Source organism: Schistocerca piceifrons, chromosome 11 (genome assembly GCF_021461385.2).
Source record: "Schistocerca piceifrons isolate TAMUIC-IGC-003096 chromosome 11, iqSchPice1.1, whole genome shotgun sequence".
In the NCBI taxonomy this organism is placed as follows: Eukaryota; Metazoa; Arthropoda; class Insecta; order Orthoptera; family Acrididae; genus Schistocerca; species Schistocerca piceifrons.
This window is the reverse complement of record NC_060148.1, coordinates 14,833,894-14,857,854: the sequence shown is the minus strand read 5'-3', so window position 1 is coordinate 14,857,854 and position 23,961 is coordinate 14,833,894. Positions and strand designations below refer to the sequence as shown.

Here is a 23,961-nt window from a genome sequence, read left to right as displayed (position 1 = left end):
CACTAGTACAGTGTATATCCACCTTTCGCAGCAATGCAGGCTGCTATTCTCCCATGGAGACGATCGTAGAGATGCTGGATGTAGTCCTGTGGAACGGCTTGCCATGCCATTTCCATCTGGCGCCTCAGTTGGACCAGCGTTCCTGCTGGACGTGCAGACCGCGTGAGACGACGCTTCATCCAGTCCCAAACATGCTCAATGGGGGACAGATCCGGAGATCTTGCTGGCCAGGGTAGTTGACTTACACCTTCTAGAGCACGTTGGGTGGCACGGGATACATGCGGACGTGCATTGTCCTGTTGGAACAGCAAGTTCCCTTGCCGGTCTAGGAATGGTAGAACGATGGGTTCGATGACGGTTTGGATGTACCGTGCACTATTCAGTGTCCCCTCGACGATCACCAGTGGTGTACGGCCAGTGTAGGAGATCGCTCCCCACACCATGATGCCGGGTGTTGGCCCTGTGTGCCTCGGTCGTATGCAGTCCTGATTGTGGCGCTCACCTGCACGGCGCCAAACACGCATACGACCATCATTGGCACCAAGGCAGAAGCGACTCTCATCGCTGAAGACGACACGTCTCCATTCGTCCCTCCATTCACGCCTGTCGCGACACCACTGGAGGCGGGCTGCACGATGTTGGGCCGTGAGCGGAACACGGCCTAACGGTGTGCGGGACCGTAGCCCAGCTTCATGGAGACGGTTGCGAATGGTCCTCGCCGACACCCCAGGAGCAACAGTGTCCCTAATTTGCTGGGAAGTGGCGGTGCGGTCCCCTACGGCACTGCGTAGGATCCTACGGTCTTGGCGTGCATCCGTGCGTCGCTGCGGTCCGGTCCCAGGTCGACGGGCACGTGCACCTTCCGCCGACCACTGGCGACAACATCGATGTACTGTGGAGACCTCACGCCCCACGTGTTGAGCAATTCGGCGGTACGTCCACCCGGCCTCCCGCACGCCCTCGCTCAAAGTCCGTCAACTGCACATACGGTTCACGTCCACGCTGTCGCGGCATGCTACCAGTGTTAAAGACTGCGATGGAGCTCCGTATGCCACGGCAAACTGGCTGACACTGACGACGGCGGTGCACAAATGCTGCGCAGCTAGCGCCATTCGACGGCCAACACCGCGGTTCCTGGTGTGTCCGCTGCGCCGTGCGTGTGATCATTGCTTGTACAGCCCTCTCGCAGTGTCCGGAGCAAGTATGGTGGGTCTGACACACCGGTGTCAATGTGTTCTTTTTTCCATTTCCAGGAGTGTATTTGGCCCCAAAATTTGATTTTTACACATCTTCTTGGTTGTCATCTGAAAGTTGTGGGTAGTTTAGGTGCTGGTCATCAAATCCAGCTGCTCTGCTATCTGATTCCAAGGCTCTGAATACACAGTGCATTGCTACAATAAATGACTTCAGAAATATTGTACTTCTGTGGGGGACTGGTTTTGGTGCTGGAGTATAATTGGTAATCAGGACTCCATCTACTTTGGCTGCCATAACTGCCTGTTGCAAAAAGTGGTTCAGGAATGCCTGGTTTGATGTATTTGGATAGTTTAGTTTCTGTGATACTGATTTTGAGAGGAGGCAGTGACGAGGTATGTGTTTACGTTTCGGCAGGTGAGGAAGACGTGCCGATACCGGGAGACAACGACGACGAGGACCTCTACGAGCTGGGCCCGCACTCCGGCTCCGGGGCCGGAAGCCACGGGATCGCGTCCCCCACCACCACTTCTCCAGAACGCGCACCCGAAGAGCTGCAGCCTCCAGGCTCTCCACGTAAGTACTCCCGCCCTGTGTACTGGATGCCAGCTACTGCATTAATACCTGCTGAATGTCGGAATTGTACAACCAAAAATATTTATACATTAAGAACAGTTTTAACTGGCCTCTTCTGAATTTATAGACTTTTCAACAGACTGAAGACTGGAAAGCAGTGCACAATAATTCTGCTACTGTAAAGTTCAACACCTAACAAAACAAAACAATAGGCTCTGCCAGAAATATTCACTGTTAGACGACGTGTCTAATAGTGTATTTTAATACGACGGTATGCCATCTTAGGCAATTTATAACACTTAAAACACTTGATAATGGCACTTTGAAGCCAAAATCGTGATTGTGTAAGTGTAAATGTAATACTGCAAATAAACAACAGTCTAATGGTGGTACTGACTTTAAAGAAATATATTACGACTGTCGCCCCGCATTATGAAAAAATTATCATAATGTTTTGGTATTTTTTCAACATTTTTGTCTTGTTTTACTTTCATAATGTATATCCATTCATATGCTCATTTTGATAAAATTTAATAATTGACAGACTCCTGGCTGATGTTCCTCAGTTACACATTACAGTAATTATTGGTAAGAGTACTGAAGGAGTATGTCAAAAGCTTAAGGATGAAACGGCATTTCATCCTAATTTTTCGTATAATGACTCACTCTCATCGCATTTTACAGACGAGCTCTTAACACAAACATAAAGAGGTGCCACTGGCATTCTCATTCCTCGGACATTCGAATCACCGATATTCGTCCGAGTGGCAAAGAGCGTGGACATTGTTTGCTGCACTTGCAGGTGACTGAACTTTGAGCCGTACAAATCTGAAAACGAATAACTCAGACAGAAAAACCACAACATCAAAACATAATCTAAAGAAACTACAATTACGAGGTGCGGCTAGAAAAAAACCGGACTGATGCTGGAAAAAACATTTATTTACAATTATTTACAATTTCATGTTATCTCCTTCAATGTACTCTCCTCCTCGGTCTCTACACCGCTCCATACGAATTTTCCACTGTTCATAGCAATGCTGCAGATCATTTTCGGTAAGTCCATACATTACTTCCGTCGCTTTTTCTTTTACTGCTTCAACAGTCTCAAATCTAGTTCCTTTCAAAGCTGACTTGACTTTAGGGAAAAGAAAAAAGGCACAGGGGGCCAAATCAAGTGAGTAGGGTGGATGATCTCAGATGGGAATGTTGTGTTTTGCCAAAAACGTCTTCACTGACAACGCCCTGTGAGCTGGGGCATTGTCTTGCTGAAGGATCCATGACTTTTTTCTCCAAAAATCGTTCCGTTTTCTCCGTACTCGCTCACGTAGGGTAGCCAGGGCGCTAATGTAGTAATGCTGATTCACTGTTTGTCCCTCTGGTACCCAATCAATGTGCACAATCTCTTTGATGTCAAAAAAAAACAATCATCATTGCCTCGAATTTCGATTTTGACATTCGTGCTTTTTTTTTGTCGTGGAGAACCAGGAGTTTTCCAATGCATCGATTGGCGTTTAGTTTCGGGATCGTAAGTTAAAAACCACGATTCATCGCAAGTAATAACATTTTGTAAAAAGGTGGGATCACTTTCAATGTTTTCCAGGATGTCAGAACAAATCATTCTTCGGCGTTCCTTCTGTTCAATTGTAGGACACTTTGGAACCATTTTTGAACACACTTTGTTCATGTTGAAACTTTCATGAAGAATCTGCCCAACACTTTCCTTGTCAACTCCTGTTAACTCAGACACTGCTCTGATTGTTAAACGGCGATCTTGTCGAACAAGTTTACCGATTTTTTCAATGTTTGCATAAGTTTTTGCTGACAATGGTCCGCCAGTGCGAGTGTCATCACTGCTGTCTTCGCGGCCATCTTTAAATCGTTTAAACCACTCAAACACTTGTGTTCGCGATAAACAATCATCGCCATACACTTGTTGTAACATTACAAACGTTTCACTTGCAGATTTTCCTAGTTTGAAACAAAATTTGATGTTAACACGCTGTTCTTTCTGTACACTCAACATTTTCCGACGCACAGACAAAACGTCAACTACTTAAAACAGACGCCATGGGCAGACTGAGTGCAGGAGGCAGATGAAACTCGAGCAGTAGGCGGAGCGAGAGTCACGTGACAGGCCACGCGACTTTCAGCCTTATTGCATTCGTTTTATTGTTTCACCAGTACTAGTCCGGTTTTTTTCTAGCCACACCTCGTACATCTATGGATAACTTTGATCCTCAATCTTTTCTTCTAACTCATGAAGCTTGTCATGCTCGTTCATTTATATACTACTGCAGTACATCATTTTCCCAACAGCCCATGACATCCACCAGAATTATTACTTACAAAATCGTGGGAAATTTGTACCCGCCACGTTACCCGAGAGCGCTGACGTGCTGCTTCCCGGACTCGGGTAGGCGCACCGGCCCCGAATCGAATCCGCCCGGCAGATTGACGACTATGGCCGTTGTGCTGGCCAGCCTGGATGTGGCTTTTAGGTGGTTTTCCACATCCCCCTAGGTGAATACCGGGCTGGTCCCCACATCCTGCCCCAGTTACCCGGCTTGCAGACATCTGAACAATTTCGCACTATTCCACGGATCACACTAGTCGCACACAGTTGGGGTACACTAATTCCATCCTGGGGGGCAACTGACACTGGCACATCCGATTAACCGTGCCGACCCTGCATATCTGCGGGAAAAACGGCACAAGCAAAAGAAAGAAAATCGTGGGAAATTTGTACCCTCACTACCTGACTAACTTTTCATCCAGTGTTCTTATTGAGAATTATTGTTAGTTTTTAATCTTCATTCTGATTTAGTACAGAGAATTCAGAACTGTCAATAGCTGAATGGCTAAAGGGAGGATAGGCCAAGTACATATTACGGAGAGCAGTGATTGCTATTTACCATATAGCGGAGATGTTGAGTCACACAGGAACAACAAAAAGACTGCCAAAGAAGTAAGCTTTTGGCCAAAGAGGGCTACTTCTGAATTAGAACACATGCACGCACGTGTGCTCTCGTGCGAACGCATCCCACACACACGTGACCAGTGTCTCTGGCTGCCGAAGCCAGACTTAGCACCACTACCTGTTCCGAGTACAGAGCCCTATCTTGGTGTGCATAAAAATTTCCAGTCACATTTTGGCAAATGAATGTGCCATGTCTTACATTATCACATCGTTGGATGCCACTGCAGACAGGAATTAAACTTCTTTACATCAAACTGACAATAGCACAGTCATATTAATGAGGAGGTAATAATAGTTAACTAAATTTTAATCCTAAAAATTAAATAACCCTCATTATTCAAAATTACAGCAATTTAACTGCTAAGCAGCTGCATTAATTGAAGCTTCAGCGGTTCTTAGAGAAATAGTAACAAATGCCAAAAAGGATTCTAAAAAAAAATGCAACCAACACAGAAAGTATCAAATTTTATTGAAATCAGTATATGAATGAACAAAAATTGTGAAACTAAAACTAGACAAAATGTTCCTGAAGTGAAAATATAGAGATATGCAGAAAGAAGTGTAATGACCCAAAATAATATCAGTGAAGCAAGTTCTCGATTATGTTACAAATTCTTAACTAGCAGTACATTAAAAATTGCACGACATATTCAAATAAACAGTTATTTCAACAAACAGGCAGGTCAACTTTTTTTAATTATTTTTATTTTTAAATTATTTATTTATTTATTTTTATTATTTTTTTTACGGGACCAAACTGCGGAGATCATGGGTCCCTGAGCTTACGCACTACTTAGTCTAACTTAAACTAACTTATGCACACCCGTACCCGAGGGAGGACTCGAACGTCTGACAGGGCGGAGACTCGCAGACCGTGACAAGATGCCGCACAATTAAAATATCATTACTGTCAGAATATGTCACGGATATTAAGAAAGTATTTATGCCACTAATGAGTGCAGAACTGCACCATGAGGTGGCCAAAGGGTATTTTGACCGGATATTATTAGTGTGCAGCACAATATGTGATATCTTCAACTTTTGTAGTCCTGTCTTCCTCAGTTGTGTGTAATATTACGGTATATATATGAAATGAGATCCATCCTTCACGAAATCCTCCCCACTCCACCAAGAGTGTCTTTCCGCCATCCACCTAACCTTCGTAACCTCTCAGTTCATCCCTATGAAATCCCCAAACCACCTTCCCTACCCTCCGGCTCCTACCCTTGTAACAGCCCCCGGTGTAAAACCTGTCCCATGCACCCTCCCACCACCTCCTACTCCAGTCCTGTAACCCGGAAGGTGTACACGATCAAAGGCAGAGCCACGTGTGAAAGCACCCACGTGATTTACCAACTGACCTGCCTACACTGTGAAGCTTTCTATGTGGGAATGACCAGCAACAAACTGTCCATTCACATGAATGGACACAGGCAGACAGTGTTTGTTGGTAATGAGGATCACCCTGTGGCTAAACATGCCTCGGTGCACGGCCAGCACATCTTGGCACAGCGTTACACCGTCCGGGTTATCTGGATACTTCCCACGGTATATATATGAAATGAGATCCATCCTTCACGAAATCCTCCCCACTCCACCAAAAGCTTGAATTTTGTGTGTCTGTTTGTGTGTCTATCAACCTGCCAGTGCTTTCGTTCGGTAAGTCACCTCATCTTTGTTTTTATATATACCACACCAAAATAGACACACACACACACACACACACACACACACACACACACACACACCACACACACACAAATGCATACACGAACAGATCACAGATGCCTCAATAATTACACTCTAAAGTTTGGCAATAACATTCGATCTGTGGCAAAAACATTTGTCAGTCAGCAACAGAAACCAAAACATTGCATTGAAACAAATGTTCAGTTCACAGTGCTGTGGAATATGGGGAAAAAACTGCAAATTGGCATTCATAAGAAGAAGAACAACACCAAAAATGCAACAGGAGCGTAATATGTAAGAAATTGTCCACGCAACCTGTAAGTACAGTTAAAAACATTACTACTTAATAGGAAATACCAACCACCAGAACTGTCTATAACCTATATGCACAGTGACAAAAATGTAAATTAAATAGCTAATATATGTACATATTCCAGGCCACTGATGATGCATAGCAGAAAAATTAAGGCGAAACGCGTATGGCACTAAAATTGTGATTTATTCAGTTGCTGTCAGACGGTCCATAAGTAAAAATTATCAATATACCGCAATATGTGGTATACTGCCAAAAGTGGACATTTAAGTTACATAAAACGGTCCCCATTACAGCTGCATTGTATGGGCGTAGGACAAAGATTTAAAAACTCGGGGACCGATCCTGAATCCAAACAGACAGTGTGACATTCCAAGGGGTTGCTCTGATACAGATTTTATTTGCCACACCCGACCTTTCTTTCTGACAGAGTGTGTCTCCACGTGCCAGACTCGACCTGGCTCTGTCACCGAGATGACGCAGCGTGCTGGAGTCGAACTTTTGTGTCCGCAGGCTACTACCGCATGACTCTGGTCCTGCTGGAGCCGTACCACGAAGACATGGCCAACCGCTCCAGTTCCAGGTTCGAGGACCTCAGCAGGCAACTGGTGGATTTTGTCCAGCGGCTGTACGAAGACCTCCCGGGAGAGCAGCGTGCGATGCTCATCAGACTGCAGTGAGTACCTCTGTCTCTGTATTTTCTCTCTCTTTATACGCGCGCACACACACTAAATTACAGGCCCGTATCGTTAACGTGGATATGCAGCAGGATTTTGGAACGTATATTGTGTTCGAACAGTATGAATTACTGAAATTACAATGAAATGAGCACCCTTAGCTGCTTACAGGCGTTGACATACGTCAACAGGGACAGATGAAAATGTGTGCCCTGACCGGGACTCAAACCCAGGTAAGCAGCTAAGGATGTTCATTTCATTGTAATTTCAGTCTAACAAGCTGCGTGGTCACCGATGGTATCTGTTCTTTCGGACATGTCCAAAAGAACAGATACCATCTTAGTATATATTATGAATTACCTCGAAGAGAATGGTCTATTGACAGACAGTCAACACGGATTTAGACAACGTCGTTCTTGTGAAACACAACTAGCTCTTTACTCGCATGACGTGTTTAGTGCCATTGACAAGGGATTTCATATTGATTCTGTATTTCTGGATGACTTTTGACACTGCACCACACAGGCGGCTTGTAGTGAAATTGCGTGCTTATGGAATATCGTCTCAGTTATCTGATTGTGATTGGGTTTGTCAGGGAGGTCGCAGCTCGTAGTAATTGACAAACAGAAGTGATTTCTGGTGTTCCTCAAGGTAGTGTTCCTCATCTACATAAAATGCCTCTTGTACTCGGTGATGTGTGTCCACATCGTATAACTACACTAGTGATCAAAAGTATCCGGACACCTGTCTGTAAATGACTTTCAAGTTCGTGGCGCCCTCTATCGGCAATGCTGGAATTCAGTATGGTGTTGGCCCACTCTTGGCCTTGATGACAGCTTCCACTCTCGCAGGCATACGTTCAGTCAGGTGCTGGAAGGTTTCTCGGGTAATGGCAGCCCATTCTTCACGGAGTGCTGCACTGAGGAGAGGTTTCGATGTCGGTCGGTGAGGCCTGGCATGAAGTCGGCGTTCCAAAACATCCCAAAGGTGTTCTGTAGGATTCAGGTCAGGACTCTGTGCAGGCCAGTCAGTTATTGTCGTGTAACCACTCTGCCACAGGCCGTGCATTGTGAACAGGTGCTCGATCGTGTTGAAAGATGCAATTACCATCCCCGAATTTCTCTTCAACACAGCGGGTAGCAACAAGGTGCTTGAAACATCAATGTAGGCCTGTTTTGTGATATTGCCACGCAAAACAACAAAGGGTGCAAGCCCCCTCCATGAAATTCACGACCACAGCATAACACGACCGCCTCCGAATTTCACTGTTGGCACTACACACGCTGGCAAATGGCATTCGCCACACCCACACAATCCCATCAGATTGCCACATTGTGTACCGTGATTTGTCGCTCCACACAATGGTTTTCCACAGTTCAGTCATCCAGTGTTTACGCTCCTTACACCAAGTGAGGTGTCGTTTTGATTTTTACCAGCACGATGTGTGGCTTATGAGCAGCCGCTCAACCGTGAAAACCAAGTTTTCTCACCTCTTGCCTGTCATAGTACTTGCAGTGGATCCTGATGCAGTTTGGAACTCCTGTGTGATGGTCTGGATAGATGTCTGTGTATTACACATTATGACCCTCTTCAACTGTCGGCGGTCTCTGTCAGTCAACAGACGAGGTCGGCCTCTAAGCTTTTGTGCTGTACGTGTTCCTTCACATTTCCAATTCACTACCAAATGGGAAACAGTGGACCAAGGGTTGTTTAGGAGTGTAAATCTCACACACAGATGTATGACGTGAGTGACACCCAATCACCTGACCACGTTCGAAGTCCGTGAGTTCCGCGGAGCGCCCCATTCTGCTCTCCCATGATGTCTAATGACTACTGAGGTCTCTGATATGGAGTACCTGGCAGTAGGTGGCAGCGCAATGCACCTCATATGAAAAACATATCTTTTTGCGTTGTCCATATACTTTTGATCACATAGTGTACCTCTGTTAGCTTTTGCTATTATGTGTGTGTGTATATATATATACATAGATATTCTACAGCTTACTGCAGATACTACCAGGTATTTGCAATTGCTTCGTACACTGTAAGACAAAGAAGATACCATGATGAAATTGTACAGACAGGATGCAAATTTTAGTAGGTGTGATGTGCATGTAGAGACAAACAGATGATTCAGATTTCAGAAAAAGTGGATGATTTATTCAAGACAAAGAGCTTTACAAACTGAGCAAGTCAGTAATGTGCTGGTATACCTCTGGTTGTTAAGGAAGCAGTTATTCAGCTTGTCATTGATTGATAGATTTTTTAGATGTCCTCCTGAAAGATATCGTTCCAAATTCTGTCCGACTAGCATGTCAGATCATTAAAATCCCAAGCTGGTTGGTGGGACCTGTCCTTTATGCTCCGAACATTCTCAATTGGGGAGAGATCCGATGACCTCGCTCGCCGAGGTAGGGTTTCGCGAGCATCGAGATAGGCGACAGAAACTCTCACCGTGTGCGGATGGGCACTATCTTACTGAAATGTAAGCCCAGGATGGCTTACTGTGAAGGGCAGCAAAGTAGGACGTGGAATATCGTCTGTGTGCCGCTGTGCTGTGAGAGTGGCGGAGACGACAGCCGACTGGTCGCCTTACGGGGAGAAATGACACCCCACACCATCGGCCTCGGATGCGAGGCTGTACGGCGGGCGACACGCAGATCGGTGACCCACTGCCGTTCGGAGCATCTCCGGACACGTCTTCACCGGATGTCGGGACTTAATTTGAAGAACAACTCGTCGCTGAAGGCAATTCTACTCCAGTCGGTGAGATTTCAGGCTGAAGGCCCCAGAACACTAGGGGATGGCAAACTCGGTGTCACCCAGCTTACAGTCTGAAAACTGGGAGTGCTGGTCTGTTGTGCCATTTTGTTTCAAAGCGGGACCCCTTCATTCGTCACCCGTAGGACTCTTACAGCATTGCGGTACGTCGACGGTATTGTACCAGGTGATCAAAAAGTCAGTATAAATTTGAAAACTGAATAAATAACGGAATAATGTAGGTAGAGAGGTCATAAAATTCACACATATGCTTGGAATGACACGGGGTTTTATTAGAACAAAAAAAAAAAACAATGTTCACAAAATGTCTGACAGATGGCGCTGGACAGCAAAACTGCTACCGTGACGGGTGAGAGGTACGCCGATATGTTACAGAATCGCATCATCCCCAGCCTGGCTTATAAACACGTGCTGGAATGTAAGATGTTTATGCAGGATGGTGCTCCACCCCATATTGCTAGACGCGTGAAAGATCTCTTGCGCACGTCGTTTGGTGACGATCGTGTGCTCAGCCGCCACTTTCGTCACGCTTCGCCTCCCAGGTCCCCAGACCTCAGTCTGTGCGATTATCGGCTTTCAGGTTACCCAAAGTCGCAAGTGTATCGTGATGGACCAACATCTCTACGGATGCTGAAAGATAACATCTGACGCTTTACAGTGCTGTTCACAACATTATTCCTCCACTACAGCTATTGTTGAGTAATGACGGTGGACATATCGAGCTTTTACTGTAAAGAACATCATCTTTGCTTTGTCTTACTTTGTTATGCTAATTATTGCTATTCTGATCAGATGAAGCGCCATCTGTCGGACATTTTTTGAACTTTTGTATTTTTTTGGTTCTAATAAAACCCCTGTCATTCCAAGCATGTGTGTCTGTTTGTACCTCTCTATCTACATTATTCCGTGATTTATTCAGTTTTCAAATTTATACTGATTTTTTGATCACCCGGTATGTCCCATTTTGTCGGCCTTCATGGTGAGACATCCTGGGCGTACATTTCGGCAATGTAACGCCCACACACACACACACACACGACGAGAGTTTCTACTGCTCGTCTTCGTGCTTGCCAAATCTTACTTTGCCCAGCAAGGTAGATGGAACTCTCCCTATTTGAGAACATTTGGAGCATTATGGGTAGGGCACTTCAACCAACCTAGGTGAAATCTGGTTTCGCAGAACTGAGCGGATCAGGTTATGGTTGTGGAAAGTGGCCAAAATAAGTTACGGTCAGTTGGACAAAATACACAAACTTTGTTTTCCATAGTTAAAGGTGTATGAAACTCTAGAAGTTATTTAGTTTATGAAAAAATGAATGAACTCTTACATTTTAAACTTCATGTTTAGAAAAAATTCATGTTTTATAGTTAATTACCCAATTTTTTCCACAGTTTTTTAATAGATTTGGAAAATTCTAGAGTTTCATACCCCTGTAACTACTGTTTGTATGCTATGATAAATTCATCAAAGAATCTCTCTTACTTAGGAAGAAAAGTGTACCTATAGCAACAAATGCAGCCAGTAGCAAGTGAAAAAATGATGAACTTCCACATGTAAAAAAAAAGGTATTTTGCAACGTTTTTAAACTTCCACTGCAATGAGTGTGAGTCCTCAATCCTTCCTGGTCATGGTGACAAACTTTTATGAATTTACTTGTAAAAGTATAGACAGTAGAAATTAAAATGTCCTGTGATGCCTCTCCTGCTCCAAGTCGGCCCGTTTGACGTCCTACCCCCCTTAAGGAATACATGCGGCTGAAGGTCTTATTTAAAAGAATTTTTTCGTAAATACTCGGCTGAAGGCCACACCCTTAACATAGTACAACTTGAGGCTCAAGGCCCCGATAATAATAATTTCAGATAGAGAAGAATATTAGAAAATTTTAAAAGATTTTAAACAAGTGAATTTTGAAATTTTAATTTGTGACGGCCGAAGGCCTTATCTTAAAATATCTCACGTAAAAGCTTGGCTGAAGGCCACATACTGAATATAGAACAACTCGAGGCTTAAGGCTTGGATAATAAGGATTTCCAAAAAGCAAAATCCCCTTTTTTTAAAAAAACAATTAATTTAAGCAAGAACCTTCAAGGTTACAACTTTAAACATAGCTGTGTGCACCAACTGTGAAAATATTTTTTATAGTAAGGACTGCCCACTGATCACAATGGTTTTATAGTCAAATTGACCTTGGTTTCGACTCCTAAACTAAGGGAGACTTCATCAGAATTTATATTACATACGTAAAAGTTGAGCATAACAGCTCTCGTCACACAATTTTAACACCAGAAAGGCCACGTCACATAATAAAACGTCCTACGTAAAAGTTTTACTGTCATTTCTAGTTAAAAATTAAAGATTGTCGCTAAGGGCTGCTTGTGTATACTTAAACAGGTGGCATCTGACTCGTGTTGCAATAAGCTTTTAAATAATGGATACGAAACATAGGATTTAGTTAACTCGAATGCTTTTCGTATTTATTATTACTTGTGACCAAATGGAGTGTTGGTTGCAGTGAGACACTTCTAATAAACTATTAAATGTTGTAACAGTAGGATGATGTTTATGGTGCACTTTCACGTAGAGTTGCAAATATCACAAGGTTGGTTTTGATTGCACAGTCATTGAACACAATACATCCTCTGTCAGCTGAACGCAATAAACAGAGAGAAATTAACGAAAATAATTAAGGCACACTTTAACCGTAAAATGTTGACTGGTGGATAGTTAATCACAGATTCATATGCACATTGCTACCTGATGTGCTCGTAGTGAATGCTAATGGTGGAATTTTACTAATACCAACACGAGTGACATCGATGCTATTGTAACAATTTCCGAGCGTGGGCTCTTATACAAGTTAATGAGATCAGTGGCGTGGAGATGTGAGCAGCGAACTAGCTGAACACAGACTAAGAATTTTCAGTCTGGATTAGGCACGTATAACCTGCTATAAAAATATTTTGTGATTTTGGTGATTACATATTAGTTTATAAAATAGTTAAGGTCAGAATTGTCATTACAGTTACTATATTGAATCAACCAATAGTCTGATTTAACCGAATGAAAGCTGTTTATGAAAGTATTAAAATTCAAGGGTACTGTTTTATTACTACACTGTATGCTTCTGCGGTGGATTCCTAACTTTCATGAAATATCTACATGTTCATGCTCTTCTAATTTCAGCTATTTTTAATTAGTTGTTTAATTGCACAAACAGGGGTACTGTTAGGTTTAGAAAAAATTGAGGTAACAAAAGCATACTGTCAAATTCCGGAACCAAATAAAATTAAAAGCTCAAATTATGAAAGTATTTCTTGGTGTGACCCAATTTTAGTTACAAATGAGTTGCTGGGAAAATAAAACTGGTTTTTCAGAAATATGAAAGAACTATGTGCTAAGTTCAGGAACTCTTATCATCTCACAATATTCTGGTGATTACATGCTAATGGAATAACTTCAGTTATTGATTTATCTTAAATGACAGAGTTTTAAGCAACACTAAATGTACCACAAGACTTAGCAGACTTGATTTACAACATGAATAAAAAAGTTCCATAAAATATTGTAATGAACAGTAACTTGACAGTTGTGGGTAAACATAATATACATGTTGTCAATTTGGTAAGAAAAATTAAAAAAAAAGGAAGTATAGTTATCAATACGAGTAGAATGATAATGAGTGAAATAATTCCACCCTGCTACATTTCATAGTGATACTTTCCAACATTTATATGCTTGAATTCATGTTGTTACTTGCCAGTATTTATATGCTTGCATTCATTTCACCATTTTCTAATGACTGTCCCTAGAAATAAATTCTGTAGTGAAGAGGGTTTTCTTCATACTTGGATCACCTTATGAGGATGCTGGGAATGTGAAGGGATTAAAATTTAAGGCTAACAAAAGTAATTTAATATGCATTTACACACTTACAGGTGTACCTTTACAACTTTGGGCCAGGTAGTATTGTTATTACAACTCTCTATTTCTTTTCCAGGCCAAATGGTGACCCATTCAAGTCAGTAGCTACCTTGGACATCGGAACGCGCTATTTCTACGATGCGGAACAAATTCGGCAGCGGATCTACGATCATATCCGCAACTACCGGTCTCTGGACAATATCCCTGCAACTGCCGAGGGCTTCACCTTCAAAGAGTTCAGCGGTACGTACGCCATAGTGTTGTGGACAGTTCTCCACCCCACATTCCCTGCTCCCTCGTACTGCACTTCCCCCTCTATCCGAGCCAAATGTTGACCTGCATGCACTGTCCACTATCCAGGTACCCCACAAAAATTTCCCACGCGTAGAATGTGGCACCGTGCACACAAAAAAAGAGAGAAAGTATTTGCACTTGATGTGTGCCAGAATACTCTATTAGATGTCTGTTTCATTTATAAATTATTGTACTGTCATTGTGTTTTGATAGAGCATCCATTTTTCATCATAAAATGCTTGTTACATCCTACATCCACGTCCTCAAATAGAACATTTTTGGAGGCAGAAAACAGTATTCCATTCTCTCCCATCCAGCTGTAAATAAAATGGATGAATTATGCAAACAGTGTACCATAAAGTACAAATGCACCTTCTCACGGTGATATTAACTTATAAAATTTTCTCGAGCTTACAGATTTGTCAAGTTCTTCAGTGCCTATTAGCTTCCAGATGATTGCTCCTCATCCACTGGCACCTCCTGACATGGCTTCAAACTTTTATTAATATTCCATAAATTAAAATACTACCTTCTGTAGATCGCAAACAAAATTTTGGTATACATCAAATATAAATGGATGAGAGTAGTGAAGTTGTGGCAGACAACAGAGAATTAACATCACTTTTTTGTGTATGCATGTACAATAAAAAGCAAAATTGTTTTCTTGTAAGAAATTGGATCCGATTTAATCCATATGGAAGGAACAGAGCTTAAAATTCCGTTATCAAAATATTTTATATCTCCCTGCGTCTGTTGCTTTATTTTGTTTGTTCGTATCTATAACTGAAATTCTAAAACAGTGTGGAGAAAACTCCTATGTCAAGATCACAAATTTTCTTTATTGGCCACCAGGTTTGGCTCATTACTCAGCCCTCTTCAGATCAACCTAAAATTTTGTTCAGTGTGTGACACACATTACACACTGTTGTACTTTTTAGAGTTAGGTTGCTCTACTTAAATAAAAAATCCTAAGGTCAAAATCATACTCGGTTATGTATATTGACAATGTTAATCACTAATCAAATGTTGTTACATGCCCATTTTTTTTCGTCTTGACATAGGATAAATCTTTGTCTACACTGTTTTAAATCAAAAGATCATGTATCTCCCCATTGAAATTGTCAGAGAAAAACAGAAATTCTAAAAATGTTTAATTAGAGCAACTGGTAGGATGTTAGTAGTAGCCACACCTAAAACTTCCAGTTGTACAGAAGCCAATGGAGTTTTAAAGATAGCAGAAGAATGGATGATGTTCCAATATTAGAGGAATTGGTGAATAAGGAGCTAGGAAGGAAGGTTCTTAAAAAAGCTATATACAGATAAAGTACAAAATGGAAAGGTGTTAAAAGGAGCAGATTGGGATGAAGTCTACAGAACAACATTTCCAGAAAAAATGACAATTTGGCATTGTAGTGTTGGCAGAAGACGCCGCGGCAGACATCCTGACAACAAAAGGAAAATTACTGAAGGAATCGACCACAACCAACCATCGAGCATTCCAGTATGGACCAGCAAAATCGACGTGTAAGCGTTGCCAAGGGGAAGTAGCTTTCGGCCATGCAAAGAATTTCTGCGGTGGTGCGATTTGTTGTTCGGCACACGCCATGCAAGAAGAGCACATTTTCGTAATCGCAGCATCGATGCCGAACCAAGTACAGTGCTGACGAGCAAGCTGTTTCGTTCGCACTATACCCCAATGTCCTCGGTGGAGAAGCCGTAAGACAGAGGACTGTAACGAACGTGGGACCACGACCCTGGACTGATCATTATCAGAACGCAACAGCAAAACACCACGGCGAACAAAAAGTCTCTCCTTGTGAGCAAAAAAATCGGCGAACCAACGGATCCTCGATCCGTGATTTCGACAAGGGCCATTGCGTAGCAACAAAACGCAAAACGGTAGCAAGGACAGGGTCAGCAGCTGTGGCTGTAGCTACACGACGAAAATCAATTGGAAAATGGACATGCAAGCAAGTTCAGAGGAATCGAATGCTCTACCCTCAGCAACAGGCAAACGGGACAACGCATCGGCATTTCCGTGCTTTGCACGCGTTTAATTACACGCAGACTGGCGTGAGGTCTGGAACAGGACAATATCTCGAGAATTGCAAATAAAGTATGTAGTTGATATAATACTTAACTTTAATCCACAATTGTAGAACATCGCTCTTGATGATACATGTTTTAACCACAATATATATATCAATTGGTAATGGCGCCTTGCTAGGTCGTAGCAAATGACGTAGCTGAAGGCTATGCTAACTATCGTCTCGGCAAATGAGAGCGTATTTTGTCAGTGAACCATCGCTAGCAAAGTAGGCTGTACAACTGGGGCAAGTGCTAGGAAGTCTCTCTAGACCTGCCGTGTGGTGGCGCTCGGTCTGCTATCACTGACAGTGGCGACACGCGGGTCCGACATATACTACCGGACCGCAGCCGATTTAAAGGCTACCACCTAGCAAGTGTGGTGTCTGGCGGTGACACCACAGGCATAACATCTGTCAACTCTTTGCACTCCACAATGCAAACATAGGGTGTGTCTGTGCACTCTCACACAAATCACTGCCGCTCGGACGAGAAGCGCGCCGCCGAGAATTTTGTAAGTCTCTTTGTGGAAACCGTGAGGCCACTAACGGACAGCTATAGCATACATTAAATCAAAATGTGCACTTGCATTCAAATATATTTACATTTACCCTCAGACTTCAAGAAGAATATAATAATTCCAATCCCAAAGAAAGCAGGTGTTGACAGATGTGAAAATTACCGAACTATCAGTTTAATAAGCCACAGCTGCAAAATACTAACACGAATTCTTTACAGACAAATGGAAAAACTGGTAGAAGCTGACCTCGGGGAAGATCAGTTTGGATTCCGTAGAAATACTGGAACACGTGAGGCTATACTGACCTTACGACTTATCTTAGAAGAAAGATTAAGGAAAGGCAAACCTACGTTTCTAGCATTTGTAGACATAGAGAAAGCTTTTGACAAAGTTGACTGGAATACTCTCTTTCAAATTCTAAAGGTGGCAGGGGTAAAATACAGGGAGCAAAAGGCTGTTTACAATTTGTACAGAAACCAGATGGCAGTTATAAGAGTCGAGGGGCATGAAAGGGAAGCAGTGGTTGGGAAGGGAGTAAGACAGGGTTGTAGCCTCTCCCCGATGCTATTCAATCTGTATATTGAGCAAGCAGTAAAGGAAACAAAAGAAAAATTTGGAGTAGGGATTAAAGCCGAGGAAGAAGAAATAAAAACTTTGAGGTTCGCCGATGACATTGTAATTCTGTCAGAGACAGCAGAGGACTTGGAAGAGCAGTTGAATGGAATGGACAGTGTCTTGAAAGGAGGATATAAGATGAACATCAACAAAAGCAAAACGAGGATAATGGAATGTAGTCTAATTAAGTCAGGTGATGCTGAGGCAATTAGATTAGGAAATGAGACACTTAAAGTAGTAAAGGAGTTTTGCTATTTGGGGAGCAAAATAACTGATGATGGTCGAGGATATAAAATGTACACTGGCAATGGCAAGGAAAGCGTTTCTGAAGAAGAGAAATTTGTTTACATCGAGTATAGATTCAAGTATCAGGAAGTCATTTCTGAAAGTATTTGTATGGAGTGTAGCCATGTATGAAAGTGAAACATGGACGATAACTAGTTTGGACAAGAAGAGAATAGAAGCTTTTGAAATGTGGTGCTACAGAAGAATGCTGAAGATTAGATGAGTAGATCACATAACTAATGAGGAAGTATTGAATAGGATTGGGGAGAAGAGAAGTTTGTGGCACAACTTGACCAGAAGAAGGGATCGGTTGGTAGGACTTGTTCTGAGGCATCAAGGGATCACCAATTTAGTATTGGAGGGCAGCGTAGAGGGTAAAAATCGTAGAGGGAGACCAAGAGATGAATACACTAAGCAGATTCAGAAGGATGTAGGCTGCAGTAGGTACTGGGAGATGAAGCAGCTTGCACAGGATAGAGTAGCATGGAGAGCTGCATCAAACCAGTCTCAGGACTGAAGACCACAACAACAACAAGCAATACAATACAAAACTTTTCGTTGTGTGTTATTTTTTTAACTCTTCAAGATGTACTATTTCCATCATCATTTCACTCAAACTGATTTCAAATGGCCCACTGTGTGCATGTAAATCAGTGTCACTCTCATTTCCTCTTAGGCATTCCTCTAAAAGCGCTACAATATCTTCTCCAGAAAGGACTGAGCACGAAGAAGAAAAGCTGAAAAGTATAGAATTATTTAACAAAATTGTTGTGTATCTTGATGCTTGGGTGATTACACAGAATGAAAAATGTAATTGTGTAAAGCATGTTACTTACATTTTTGTGGCTTTACGTCGTGTCAACGTAAAATGAGCTGACGCATTTATACGTCATTGTCATTACTATTAAATACATTCGTGATGCTGTTACATATTGCGGGCACACATATCCGTATGCCATAAAACAACATAGTCTGTAGACACTCATGTTCGTTAGCCCATCTCTAGTCACTTATGCACTAAACTGCAGTGGCAGATTACTGTTTACATGCTACTGGTAACCATTTTGGAGCATAAACAGATTACAGATACTGTTTTGCTTTGTGTGGAGCACCAGTGCCGTCCAGCTAGTGATGGGCTAATGAACGTGAGTGTCTACAGACTATGTTGTTTTATGACGTACGGATATGTGTGCTCGCAATATGTAACAGTGTCACGGTTATATTAAATAGTAATGACAACGACATATAAATGTGTCAGCTCATTTTAAGCTGACATGGTGTAAAGCCACAAAAATGTAAGTAACATGCTTACACAATTACATTTTTCATTCTGTGTAACCGCCCAAATATCAAGATACACAATGATTTTGTTAAATAATTTATAAACATTCTATATTTTTCAGTTGCACTTGATAATGGCCTAAGGCCGAAATTGCAATTGTGAAATAAAGAAAGTGTTAGAGTCACTGGTGTAAATATGATGTCTTTTATAAAGTTCTATATGGCTGTGAATCCCAGATATTAAAAAAAAAAAAATCACTATGTCATGTGCAGCTCGCTGTTGGAATGGAAAAGATTAAGCCATCCAGCATTAGCATATGTGGCACAATTAGTTGAGGATTATTGTGTGTTAAGGTCACAATTACTTTAAAAAATCCTTGTGACTGTCTCAGACATTAATTTAAATAAATACAGACTTGTCTGTACACCATCATATGTAGAAGTCATTATGTTACTAAAAGAAACACAGTCACTGAAAGCCTTCTTTGTCATGAAAGTGATGATGATGATGATTTGGGTTGAGGAGCACTCAACATCATAGTCATCAGCTCATTGAGGAAAAGTCAGCACGGTGATCTCATGGGTGGGGACAAAGGCTGTCCCTTCATGAAACTGAAGTCACGTACATTAGTCTTCAGGTCAGCATGCATACAAAAGACACTTGTTTTCTTTTAGTATCTGCGGATCCACATCCTTCCGTTATAAAAAAATCATGAAATAGTGAAACATTAATGAAAGAGAACTACACTTACAATATTTAGAGTTATTGTTGTTGCTGATAAGTGTGGCTGGGATTGACTATATCTCACGATTACACTTAAAGATTATATAAGAATCTCTTTGCTGAGAGCAGAGGCTAAATGAAATACACCTTATGTATATATCTTTTGAGAAAATAATATTTTCAGTGAGGGTTTTCGCTAAATGTGCGGTATAGACTTGACGGTACCTACTACAAAGTAGGTTACCCAACTAGAAATGACAGCAAAAAATGAAGAAACCAGAAGACACAGCATGCAGAAATATTAGTTTTGTAAATGAATGATGCAAAAAGAAAGAAAGAAAAAAAATCCAAATACTTGTCTATTAATGAGATATGGTGACAACAACTTACTGATTAAAATCAAACACATTTGAGTGTTTATGTGGATGTGTGTACTTTTACTAGAGAAAGAGCAATAGCTCAAAAGCTACTGTGAACACTTTTCTGGTACATGTTGCTACTCTCCACACATCAGTCTGCTATAGGTGAATGGTTTTCTTTCCCTTATTTTACGTAGATTAGAAAAAAAAAAGGGGCTGAGTTACATAAATGAAATGGCAGAGGATTAGGAAGTTATAAACTGTCCGCAGTGAAAAATGTGAACAGGGAGTTGAAACGGATAATAATCAATCTGAAAGTCACATTTGCTGACTGACATCTATTAATTACTGAGAGAAACAGATTTCATGTGGTTACATGGTAGATGGATAGTGCAATAGCACTGCTGATGGTTTAGAATAACCAGCACACAAAACATTTGGCGACCTATTAGCATGTTGCAGTGAAAGACACTGACAAAATGCTTCAAATATTTGCAGCAGATGACAAACACGTTCAAAAATGAAGACAAATAGATAAGAAAAAAGTACACCCTCCCAACTAACAAAAGTTAAGGTTAAAGGAACAAAATTCCAAATATTTACCACAACAAAGTGATTATATAGTATAAAAACAAAGATGAGGTGACTTACCGAACAAAAACGCTGGCAGGTCGATAGACACACAAACAAACACAAACATACACACAAGCTTTCGCAACAAATTGTTGCCTCATCAGGAAAGAGGGAAGGAGAGGGGAAGACGAAAGGAAGTGGGTTTTAAAGGAGAGGGTAAGGAGTCATTCCAATCCCGGGAGCGGAAAGGCTTACCTTAGGGGGAAAAAAGGATGGGTATACACTCGCACACACGCACATATCCATCCACACATACACAGACACAAGCTGATGGATGGATGGATGTGTGTGTGTGTGTCTTTCCGCTCCCGGGATTGGAATGACTCCTTACCCTCTCCTTTAAAACCCACTTCCTTTCGTCTTCCCCTCTCCTTCCCTCTTTCCTGATGAGGCAACAATTTGTTGCGAAAGCTTGAATTGTGTGTATGTTTGTGTTTGTTTGTGTGTCTATCGACCTGCCAGCGTTTTTGTTCGGTAAGTCACCTCATCTTTGTTTTTATATATAATTTTTCCCACGTGGAATGTTTCCTTCCATTATATTGATTATATAGTATGAAATATTCATAACTGTACAGCATTCAGGTGTAATTCACTAGTCCTGACAAAATACATATAACATGTTGTGATGTATTTATATATATTACAGAGATTAATCATAAATTTTATCTGCATGTTCCACAATTATGAAAATTTGACAGTTTTAAATCTGTGGAATCATAGTGAAATAATCCTATTGCATACTGAAAATAATCTGGTGAAACAAGGTACACCATCTTATCACATTAACACTCAGTAATTTCATCATTTTATTTGTAAACAAATTTACCCTAAAATTTAAATTGTGCACTGGTTGGCACAGAGGTTGGCAATCAATTAATTTTTGTTGGTGCTTACTTGAAGCTCATCTTCAAAAGAAATATATTCAGTGTTCTGCACATCACAATAATTCATCCACATTAATAATCTTTCTTTTTATATTTTGTGTCCACTAGTTTGTAGTTTCCCTATTTGATTTATTTAGTATGTTACTAGTCATTACATTCCAAAATAGATGTAGTATTTCTTGTATTTAATTATTAAGTATTATTGTTTAATAGTTTTTTATAGTTCCTAATTTTGTTTTATTTTCTTTTTCTTTCCCCCTCTCCTTCTCCTCATGCACAAAACCTCTGAACATTTTTTGGCACATACGCACCATTGCTTTCCATTTTATTAACGAATAATGCATCACTAAACACACCATTAATAATTGTGCATGGCACTTCTGTACCATACCTGCACACTTGTTTATTTTTCATCATTTATATGGTTTTAATCATTTTTTGCACAATCCTGCATGTTCTTTATGGCATTAAATTTATTTTACATTTACTGCAATATTAAAATTCATTAAACACATTAATGATGGAAATCCTAAATAATTTTGCATATTCGTGTTTTGTTCTTAAATTACTTGTCCTTATAAATGGTTATCATACCTCACTCTTTCATATCATATATACTTCACTACATTGTTATACAATTTTTAAATTACTCACACTATGTTCCATGTCTGTGTCACTTAATATGACACATGTGTCTTCTGAATATTGACTCACATGACATATGAATGGTATTTGTTATCATTCCTTGTTTCAAATTGCTGAAACATATTTTGTGCTTAAACTGACTTGTTTCAATTGGTAACATTACAATCAATGCCATAATGATTGATTGTAAAAATTGCTATTATTCTGCCCATTCCAAATAATGTGTATAACACTTTCAACACAAAAAATTGCATGTGTGTATTATGAAACAAATCATTGTCATCTCACCTTTCCTTTTTAATACACATGTTCATTAAAAATCTGATTCTGCATCTTACAAAATAAAAATGCGTGTATAATGTTCACTTCCTGTTAACTGTTTGTCCCTCGCTCTCGCTTCACGTGCCTAACGCCCGTTTTAATACGATCGTTAACTTGTACAAAAATGTGTTAACACGTAATATAACATTCTGTTGTTAACTTTTCTGAACCCGACACAACGACATTCTTATCTCACCAACAAACATTCACAATCTGATTACTGCCAAATCTGACTAATACGCCCTACTTCTTGCCTTTGATCTACGTAAATCCACCTATAATGAATTCTTCCCCCCTTTCTGCCGAGAAATAATTTATCTCGGCAATATTTTCATCCCGATCGTAATTCCACACTTTTCATGAATTTCATCGTCTCTGCTTCACACACACGACTAACAACCGTGTCTCACCTATACTCGTCCTCTTCCGTAATCCTTGCCCTGAACTCACTGTTCCCATTCCACACACGTACAAAACTGAAGGCCAAAACGGTGCGCGCCCCACTGCATGTGCTCCAAACGAACTGCCCTGTCGCAGTGGAGAGTGCCTCCCGGCATCCACGCGATGCAATGGCAGGGAAGAGTGCGAGGACGGTTCTGACGAGGCAGGATGTCCTCCTCCGGCGGTTACAGGTACGTGTCAGAGAGACCGTTCTTTCCTGTCTGTACAAAAACACAATTCTGCCTGTGCTCAACAGCAGTTCTACTCTTTCCACTATCTTATTAGACACAGCTAGCAAATGATGTAATATCAGTGCAGTTCACTAATTTTCAAGTTTTGTGGCTGCGTTATTTCGTTGACAAATATACAAGAAAAAAAGGGCCCGAGAATTCTTCCCTGTGGGACACAGCAGTTGAGAATCTTGTGCACTAATTTCATTGTTAAGATCTTCCCCTCATTGAAACAACATAGGCTAGTATATTTGTCCTCTAACTACATGTAAAACGTATAAAATAGTTCAGGCTGTCAACACTAACGAGGAGAAAAACCCAGTGGTAGGAACGATCTTTTGAAATGATTGAGATCCGAGAAAGGTTAAGATCTGAGGAATCTCACCCTGGTGGGCCTTCATTTGTGAGTAACTGTTGAAAAAAAAGTTCAAAATTTCATGTGATGCACTATACACTTAAGAACATAAAAATTTACATCCTGCTTATATAGTGTAATAGTTACGGTATTCACC

General features: G+C 41.1%; 1 protein-coding gene across 12 annotated transcripts in view; it reads left to right on the top strand.

Annotated features, from left to right (window-relative positions):
- Window positions 1-23,961, top strand: part of LOC124720011 (basement membrane-specific heparan sulfate proteoglycan core protein) — an 801,341-nt gene that overhangs the window by 25,043 nt on the left and 752,337 nt on the right. For all 12 annotated transcript variants that reach the window (XM_047245254.1, XM_047245262.1, XM_047245258.1 and 9 more), the window contains exons 4-7: window positions 1,612-1,770; window positions 7,266-7,428; window positions 14,209-14,375; window positions 23,261-23,410. In XM_047245254.1, the coding sequence (XP_047101210.1) occupies window positions 7,277-7,428; window positions 14,209-14,375; window positions 23,261-23,410 (469 nt within the window). In that variant the 5' untranslated portion in view covers window positions 1,612-1,770; window positions 7,266-7,276. The remainder of the gene's footprint in view (window positions 1-1,611; window positions 1,771-7,265; window positions 7,429-14,208; window positions 14,376-23,260; window positions 23,411-23,961) is intronic.